Source organism: Physella acuta, unplaced genomic scaffold (genome assembly GCF_028476545.2).
Source record: "Physella acuta isolate Inbredline_101_S28 unplaced genomic scaffold, ASM2847654v3 ptg000105l, whole genome shotgun sequence".
Taxonomy (NCBI): Eukaryota; Metazoa; Mollusca; class Gastropoda; family Physidae; genus Physella; species Physella acuta.
This window is the reverse complement of record NW_026731625.1, coordinates 1,562,403-1,572,227: the sequence shown is the minus strand read 5'-3', so window position 1 is coordinate 1,572,227 and position 9,825 is coordinate 1,562,403. Positions and strand designations below refer to the sequence as shown.

The 9,825-nt window shown below is 41.1% G+C and overlaps 1 protein-coding gene across 1 annotated transcript; it reads left to right on the top strand.

Annotated features, from left to right (window-relative positions):
- On the top strand, positions 1-9,825 carry LOC131933053 (uncharacterized). Its single transcript, XM_059289900.1, has 9 exons — positions 1-458; positions 634-940; positions 1,880-2,806; positions 2,941-3,201; positions 3,738-3,909; positions 4,083-4,765; positions 8,321-8,426; positions 8,537-8,733; positions 9,430-9,825. The coding sequence occupies exons 2-8, from the start codon at positions 659-661 to the stop codon at positions 8,689-8,691; spliced, it is 2,586 nt and encodes an 861-aa protein (XP_059145883.1). The 5' UTR covers positions 1-458; positions 634-658; the 3' UTR covers positions 8,692-8,733; positions 9,430-9,825.

The window sequence follows — 9,825 nt, the reverse complement described above, 5'->3', positions numbered from 1 at the left end:
ATGGAGTTTGACACACATTTACCGCTGGTTTTTTTTAAAATAGGATAATGTTACTTTTTTTTTTTTCACAATGAAACTGTGTATATAGTATTGTATTTTATTTCTTCTGATTTGCGACACAATCACAAGCATCTTTGCCATTTGGCGTCTCAATTTTACCCACACAATTATTAATTTATGATTGATTGAAGGTTCCAAGATTTTATTTGGGAATTTATTCCAAACTGTTGAAATATTCAAAAAATTTGCTGCAGTTAAATTTATATTTTCTGAACCAGACCTAGACTCCAACCACAAATAAATGTGCCCCCACCTGAATTGTTATAGATCTAGTAAAATATCATTCCCAGTTGTGTATTGCACAAGATGATAAATAACACAGGCTTCTCAGAGCTGAGAACAAGGTTGGCCTGACTTTAAATACATTTCTACAACTGATACGTTCACTATTGCTACGTGTAATGAAATTATTTGAAAGACATTTACTTGCATTCCTTGTGTAAGACAAATTGTTATACAGACTTTCACTCAGTGTCTTTTGTAATATAAATAAATTAGGTTTAGCTTAATCAATCTTCTTAATTAACTGATTAATGACTGACTAAATAGAATCCATATTTGTTATATTTACAGACTTGTATAAAATAAAATTTGAGACATGTATGGAAGTTCAAACTCCCAGACTAAACGGCGCAAGAAGCGTTTACTACAAGCAACAAAAACAGTGACAGTAGTTCGTGGAAAGTTGGGCTATGGTTTCACTATATCTGGCCAAAACCCCTGCATGTTGAGCTCTATTGTTGCTGGTAGCCCAGCACAAGCAGCAGGGCTGAAGCCTGGGGATCTCCTCTACTTTGTCAACGGACAGAATGTCAGCAGAGCCTTCCATGATGATGTTGTGCGCATGGTAGGGCTCTCCACAGGATCATTAGTTTTGCAGGTTAGTTTTTGAAACATTCGCTCTACACAGGATCATTAGTTTTGCAGGTTAGTTTTTGAAACATTGGCTCTCCACAGGATCATTAGTTTTGCAGGTTAGTTTTTGAAACATTCGCTCTCCACAGGATCATTAGTTTTGCAGGTTAGTTTTTGAAACATTCGCTCTACACAGGATCATTAGTTTTGCAGGTTAGTTTTTGAAACATTCGCTCTCCACAGGATCATTAGTTTTGCAGGTTAGTTTTTGAAACATTCGCTCTACACAGGATCATTAGTTTTGCAGGTTAGTTTTTGAAACATTCGCTCTACACAGGATCATTAGTTTTGCAGGTTAGTTTTTGAAACATTCGCTCTCCACAGGATCATTAGTTTTGCGGGTTAGTTTTTGAAACATTCGCTCTACACAGGATCATTAGTTTTGCAGGTTAGTTTTTGAAACATTCGCTCTACACAAAATAATTCTTCTATAAAAATGAGTTACCTTTTTACTGTTGGAAAGTTTGGAATTGCTCCCCCTACCCTAAGTACATGAAGTAGAAACAAATGATACAACATGTTGGTTTGAGGTGGGTTATAATACAACATTATGGTATGAAGGTGGTTTATTATACAGCAGTGTTATGGTGTGGAGGTGGTTTATTATACAATAATGTTATGGAGGTGGTTTATTATACAATAATGTTATGGTATGGAGGTGGTTTATTATACAACAAAGCTGTGGTATGGAGATTTTATATTTTGAAGTATAAATCTTTTACAAATCACCTACACTTTAAGTGTCTCAATTTCCCCACCAATCTCTTCATTTCTTTCCTAAAATCACTCAAATTCTACTGCCATGATTAAGGAATCCACAGTGTAGATTTCTACAGACTCTTTGTAAGCTGGTTTAGAAAACAGTCTGTCATATAACAAGAGCTATTTTGTTACTTCCTATCAGGTTGCAGAAAATGTAAACAGCTCCGATTCCTCTGATGATGACTACCCACCTCGCAGCAAGTCACGCTACCCAAATAGAGTTCGGCCTCGCAAGAATCATGGGGATAGAGTTTCTAAATATGACCGGGCTTCACGACAAGCTGACAACTTGCCAGCTCATCAGCGCCAGTACGCCCCCCAGGGTACAGAGTCAGACTTGTCCTCCAGCCTTACATCCCAGGAGGACCACGGCTGGACCCAGGGCTGGCCCAGGGTCAACCAGAGAGCGGCCCCAGAAGCAGGGCGAGGGTTCACCTATACTGCCGTACAAGATGGCCCTGTCATCTCTACAGCCAAGAAAGTCTCCTCTGCCTCTGCTGTAGTCAAAAAGGTCCCTCCCATGTCAGGACAGTCAGCTGAGACACACCCCTCCGTCTTACACAATAAAATTGTTGATCCAGTACCAACTCCCCAGATAGAAAAGTTGAATGTTAGGGCAGAGAAGGATGGTGAAGAGGTCCTGCTGCCGTTGGTGGAGCCTCTAAAAGCTGTTGTGGGCTACATTGGTTCAATAGAAACTCCAAGTTCTCACACTCGCCCGCACCAGCGCCTCCAAGCCTTACGCAATGCAGTTAGAAGGCTGAGAGTAGAGAAGAAGGTCCACACCCTGGTGCTGATCCAGGTCAGCCAGACGGCTGTTACCCTAACCAATGCACTGGGCAAGCAGCTAGCTCTGTACCCCAGTGACCGTATCGCCTTCAGTGGGATCTGTCCAGATGACGAGCGCTTCTTTGGGCTGGTGACCCTGAGTTTACCTGATGATGACACCAGCAGCTTGCTGGAGGGGGGAGGAAACACAAGCTTCCCTAACTCTTCCTGTCATGCCTTTATGATTGAACCAGAGTTAAGTCCCCACAGTATGCACCTGCAACAAGCTGAAGCCTTCCACGTAAGTCTGAAACTCTATGGGGAGGGTCTTGGCCAGTGTTAAGCTTATGAATTATCTTTTGCTGCATGTTTTCCCAGTCTTATCTGTTGAGCCCATTGGAAGTGTTACTGTGATATCGCCTTGCATCTCCTCAGATCAAGTGTAGCAGACAGTCCTTGGTTTGTGAAGAGTTTCCCAGCTCGGCCACCTCACTGATCCTGTCTATAGCCAGCCTGTACCGTCATGGACCGGCCAGAAAATTTGACAGCGAAATAGTTCAGTCTCAAGCTTTTGCTGAGCCCATCAGGCAAGCAGAGCGCAGCAATAGTATTGCTAGCAGCAATGGGAACAACAGCACCAGTGACAGTGGGCTGGGACTAGCTAGAGAGGAGGCCCCCCTGGAGCAGAATGAACAGGTAACTTTTCCTCTAGTCTCACACTGAACTGAAGATTTGCATGTCTATCATGTGTCTACTTTGACCTCAGAGATTTGCATGTCTATCATGTGTGTACTTTGACTTGAGAGATTTGCATGTCTATCATGTGTGTACTTTGACTTGAGAGATTTGCATGTATATCATGTGTGTACTTTGACCTCAGAGATTTGCATGTATATCATGTGTGTACTTTGACCTCACAGATTTGCATGTCTATCATGTGTGTACTTTGACCTCAGAGATTTGCATATCTATCATGTGTGTACTTTGACCTCAGAGATTTGCATGTATATCATGTGTGTACTTTGACCTCAGAGATTTGCATATCTATCATGTGTGTACTTTGACCTCAGAGATTTGCATGTCTATCATGTGTGTACTTTGACCTCAGAGATTTGCATATCTATCATGTGTGTACTTTGACCTCAGAGATTTGCATATCTATCATGTGTGTACTATGACCTCAGAGATTTGCATATCTATCATGTGTGTACTTTGACTGCAATTATTTCCAGATCTGTGTTGTGGACCTCCCATGTGACAGACAGTTAAACGCCAGCTGTTTCTCAGTAGACACAAGTGTCTTGTCTACTCAAGGCCATCTCTCTCCAGAAGTGGACGTGGTCAACCACACGCAGGGGTCAGCCACACCTCGGAGGCCATTGTCAGCTTTTGATCCCAGAAGAGGTGAGCTGGATGGTCATTATTAAACAACCTGTTGCCTTGGTAACAGATTAGCACTAGCCTAAAATCCTAGAGTCTTTGCTCCTTTGTTCTCAGAGAATGAAAGTTCTTGTATTAGTGGGTTAGTCCCAGCGGGTGGGTTCCTGGCCTAACAAATGTCTGCTTGCCTTCGTCAGGTTTGAACAACTCCAGCAGCAGTGAGGAGTGCTGGCACCATGTCAACAAGCTGAACCCCAGGGCCATGCCAGACCCCGCCTACCCCGGGGCGCAGAGTGTCAGCCCACTGCCCCAGTCTACAGAAAACTTGAGACAAAGCATGCAGCGCCTGTTGCAGGCTCGCCAGCAGCAGCTGCAGGAGCAGAACTGCATGCTGGGTAGTGATGGCGAGTCCCACGTGGGGGACCCAGTTCTCTCCCTCTCTGTGGCTGAAGATGGGCACGCTGTGCTTGAGGGCAGCGTTGGGCAGAAGGTGCAGGCGTTGTTTGCTGCCCCTGTTAGCGTGCCATCCACTGCCTCCGTCAGGTCAGCCTTCCAAGTGCCCAGACCCGTGTCAGCCCCACCTGTCAAGCACAGGTTCCACACCCAGCCAGAAACTGTGGACTTGGAGACTCTGGGCAAGCTCAGCCCCAGGGCCTACCCCAGCGCCTCACCCATGGCAGTTTTTCGCTCTCCATCCGCACCTCCGGCCCCATTTTTCCCACATCGAGATTCTGATGAGGATGAGGATGATGATGCAAGTTATAAAAGTGAAGATGACCCTTACATACGCCAGATTTTAGAACAATTCAGCCGAGACAAGATCTCTGCCTTAGAAGGAGAAAGTCGCAGATTTTCAGAAGGATTTGCTCTTTCAAAAAAGGTAGGATAGCTATCATTTTCTTTGTTAGATAGCCCTCATTTTTTTTGTTAGATAGCCCTCATTTGACAATGAAATAACTAATTAAATGCATATTAGACATACAAGCACTTAAAAAACTGAATGAATGGCATCACCAAAGTTCAATCAGAGGCTTTGATTATTATTGTTGACATGAACTAAAAAAAACATTTGTGTTAATTTTCTCTTTTGGGTAGCTATGTTTTAAAAAAAACTGGAATTAAAAAAAAAGTTTTAAGAATCAAAGTTATAAGTGTGCAAATGATATGTGAGTGTTATAAGTGTGCCAATGATATGTGAGTATTATAAGTGTGCAAATGATATGTGAGTGTTATAAGTGTGCAAATGATATGTGAGTGTTATAAGTGTTCAAATGATATGTGAGTGTTATAAGTGTGCCAATGATATGTGAGTGTTATAAGTGTGCCAATGATATGTGAGTGTTATAAGTGTGCAAATGATATGTGAGTGTTATAAGTGTGCAAATGATATGTGAGTGTTATAAGTGTGCAAATGATATGTGAGTGTTATAAGTGTGCAAATGATATGTGAGTGTTATAAGTGTGCAAATGATATGTGAGTGTTATAAGTGTGCAAATGAATATTTGAGTGTTATAAGTGTTCAAATGATATGTGAGTGTTATAAGTGTGCCAATGATATGTGAGTGTTATAAGTGTGCCAATGATATGTGAGTGTTATAAGTGTTCAAATGATATGTGAGTGTTATAAGTGTGCAAATGATATGTGAGTGTTATAAGTGTGCAAATGATATGTGAGTGTTATAAGTGTGCAAATGATATGCTGATAACTTGAAAATACTTTTTGCCTTTAAGGCTACATTTCTAATTACTGAAATGAAGCTGTCATTTGAACCTGGATTGACTTGAGTTAGACCAACTTTTATTGGCTTTAGTTTTCTAGAAGAAATGTTAACTAAACAGCACAACCTATTGATTGGCTTTAGTTTTCTAGAAGAAATGTTAAGTAAACAGCACAACCAATTGACCTAGACCTACTTATGTTCTGTTTGATAATTCAATGTGCCATTTGCACACAAAAAATGGATTTGCTTTTTAACCAAACTTGGTTTTGTCAAGGATAATATTCCAAACAACTCTGTTGAGTCTTTAGAAAATTCCTACACAAACCGCACATTTATGACCACATATTTTAACAACACGGCCCCATGCAATTAAAAAAAAAATTTATTGGCCTTTTGAGAGTATTGGTGTGTGTGTGTGTGTGGGGGGGGGGTGGCTAGTATGGCCATATAACAACAAAATGACATGCTCATAATAAAATTTAATATCAAGTAACTGATTCTTATTGTCGTGACGAATGGGCTAACCTACCTAGTCACGTGACGTACACATGATTACAGTTTTATAAACCAACAGAAAGCTTCAAGTGTAGAAATATTTGAACGGGTTGAAACCTCTAGTTTATCGAGAACTCTATAGGTTGAAACCTCTAGTTTATCGAGAACTCTATAGATTGAAACCTCTAGTCTATCGAGAACTCTATAGATCTACCCCTGTGCCATTTTTAAATTGCCATTGTCTGGTGGACAAAAGACGTAGTTGGAGTTACGGTTCTTAGGTCTCAAACAGCAGAATGACTGAATGACATTCGTGTTCCTTTGTCGTCTGCTAGAATAGAGGCTAATCACGCGATATGCAGACATGCCGCTTAAATAGGCTCTCACAACGGTTTGATTGTGCATCACAAGACTGCTAACTGTGTCCTCCAATGTTGGCCAGTTTGTCTCTAGTATTTCTCAGTCGTCATCCCAGTCGCTCGTTAGTCGTGCTATTTATTCTAGCCATTTCTTGTAGCAGACAAGGCGATAAGGTTATTTACGACATGAGGCCTTCAAACGATCACTGACTTTATTTATGACAGCCTTCGGTCCTAATATTTGTGACCTCATGTTGTCCTGTAACAAATTCCTTCGTCAATTCTTTCGTTTGGGTGCTGTGACAAAACCTATGTGCTGGGCGTGTCCTCCATGTAAAATATGTACTGGGCGTGTCCTCCATGTAAAATATGTGCTGGGCGTGTCCTCCATGTAAAATATGTGCTGGGCGTGTCCTCCATGTAAAATATGTGCTGGGCGTGTCCTCCATGTAAAATATGTGCTGGGCGTGTCCTCCATGTAAAATATGTGCTGGGCGTGTCCTCCATGTAAAATATGTACTGGGCGTGTCCTCCATGTAAAATATGTGCTGGGCGTGTCCTCCTTAAGACATGTAAAATATGTGCTGGGGGTGTCCTCCTTAAGACATGTAAAATATGTGCTGGGCGTGTCCTCCTTAAGACATGTAAAATATGTGCTGGGCGTGTCCTCCATGTAAAATATGTACTGGGCGTGTCCTCCATGTAAAATATGTGCTGGGCGTGTCCTCCATGTAAAATATGTGCTGGGCGTGTCCTCCATGTAAAATATGTACTGTGCGTGTCCTCCATAAGACATGTAAAATATGTGCTGGGCGTGTCCCCCATAAGACATGTAAAATATGTACTGGGCGTGTCCTCCATGTAAAATATGTGCTGGGCGTGTCCCCCATAAGACATGTAAAATATGTACTGGGCGTGTCCTCCATGTAAAATATGTGCTGGGCGTGTCCCCCATAAGACATGTAAAATATGTGCTGGGCGTGTCCCCCATAAGACATGTAAAATATGTACTGGGCGTGTCCTCCATGTAAAATATGTGCTGGGCGTGTCCTCCATGTAAAATATGTACTGGGCGTTTACTCTGTGTAAAATATGTACTGGGCGTTTCCTCCATGTAAAATATGTGCTGGGCGTTTCCTCCATGTAAAATATTAGCTGGGCGTGTCCTCCATGTAAAATATGTGCTGGGCGTGTCCTCCATCTAAAATATGTGCTGGGCGTGTCCTCCATCTAAAATATGTGCTGGGCGTGTCCTCCTTAAGACATGTAAAATATGTGCTGGGCGTGTCCTCCATAAGACATGTAAAATATGTGCTGGGCGTGTCCTCCATGTAAAATATGTGCTGGGCGTGTCCTCCATAAGACATGTAAAATATGTGCTGGATGTGTCCTCCATGTAAAATATGTGCTGGGCGTGTCCTCCATAAGACATGTAAAATATGTGCTGGGCGTGTCCTCCTTAAGACATGTAAAATATGTGCTGGGCGTGTCCTCCATGTAAAATATGTACTGGGTGTGTCTTCCATGTAAAATATGTGCTGGGCGTGTCCTTCATGTAAAATATGTGCTGGGCGTGTCCTCCATGTAAAATATGTACAGTGCGTGTCCTCCATAAGACATGTAAAATATGTGCTGGGCGTGTCCCCCATAAGACATGTAAAATATGTGCTGGGCGTGTCCCCCATAAGACATGTAAAATATGTGCTGGGCGTGTCCTCCATGTAAAATATGTGCTGGGCGTGTCCTCCATAAGACATGTAAAATATGTGCTGGGCGTGTCCTCATTGTGCTACCCGCATCACACATCATTGTGCTACTCTCTTGTGACACTTAATGTTTTTGTTAAAACGCTCTTCCAGATGCCTTTGATTTTTATAGTGCTTCTCCTTCTGCAAAGTGCTAATGGGAATTTTACAAAGACTACGCCAAATGCAATATCAGGTAATGGAACCTATATTGAAAATGGTAAGTTTATTAGCTTATCTAAATAGAAAATTTTACGAGACGTGTGACCTAAAATTGCATTGCGTTGCATTGCGTATTATTATAATATATAATTATGTTGTTTTCGTCAGATTCAAAAGGAACAGAAACCTGCACTCAATATATACCGTATGGTTCTATTTTTATCAATGTGACATTAGTATTGTTGCTGGCTGTGAGTGTTCCGTTTGCCTGCAAATATATAGTTGAAAAATGTAAAAAAAAAATGAAGCAAAAAATAATGTAGCTGTAGGCAAGTGTTCTCAAGAATTGGAAAATAGTCCACAAGGTATCTCTTTATGTCTCTCGATCAGAGTTTCTTTCAGACATTCAATAGATGACTCAAAGAAACTCTGCTTTCATTCTGTTTTTCTCTGTATTGTATAAGCGCGCTCTATTTTAAATCTGTCCGCTCGTCTATCTATCTGTCTGTCTACCTACCTATCTTATATATATATATATATATATATATATATATATATATATATATATATATATATATATATATATATATATATATATATATATATATATATATATATATATATATATATATATATATATATATTCAAATAAAGTAGAAATATTAAAGTATGTGTCTTAATTTCTACAAAATTGTATGTAATACATTTTATATTTTTGAAGAATCCACTGCATCAGCTGACCAGAGGGGTCGGCGTGGTCGAGTCGGTAAAGCTCATGGTTGCTAAACCGAAAAGTCTCGAGTTCGAACCCCCGGGCAGATGAGGCTCGTTAGCTGGGGACAGCCACTCTTCTAGGAGAGACAACTCCAAAATTAAACAACTGCTGCCTTGTAGTTTGTTCTTGGTTGGACAAAGGCTATGGAAGCAAATCCAAAAAGAAAAGCAGGCTGAAATCGGAGTCAATGGCCTCAATGGCGCATAACCAGTTGACACGTAACGCTTAATTGTGTTGGAGGCGTGGTCGAGTCGGCTAAAAGCTCATGGTTGATAAATTCGAACAGTCTCGAGTTCAACCCCACTGGCAGATAAATCTCGATCCCCTTCCACACTAATAATTAAGAACGAAGAAGAAGAAGAAGAAGCTGACCAGAATGATGGCAAAAAGCAGAAGGTATGTAGCTATTGAATTTTTTTTAATTAGCACCTAACTTCTGTTATTTGAATTAATTTATATTATTATGTAACACACTAAGTGTTTACGTGAACACCCAGCACGAGTCCACACAGCACTGTTCTTTATAGTACGGGTCTTCACACACTGTCTTCAAACAGGGGTCTTGAAACACTAAGGGTCCATATATCACAAAGACATGCTCCGTACGAAAATCATATCGATGAAACTTAACTGGTTTAGATAGCTATAGATTTTGCTGACTGGATGTTATATATCCGCCGAC

What these genes read in the sequence shown, in the direction of transcription:
- LOC131933053 (XM_059289900.1), top strand. Translation starts at nt 659, where the DNA reads ATGTATGGAAGTTCAAACTCCCAGACTAAACGGCGCAAGAAGCGTTTA. An exon ending in CAGGATCATTAGTTTTGCAG is followed by an intron (nt 941 to 1,879) that starts GTTAGTTTTTGA and finishes ACTTCCTATCAG; the next exon opens with GTTGCAGAAAATGTAAACAG. An exon ending in AACAAGCTGAAGCCTTCCAC is followed by an intron (nt 2,807 to 2,940) that starts GTAAGTCTGAAA and finishes GCATCTCCTCAG; the next exon opens with ATCAAGTGTAGCAGACAGTC.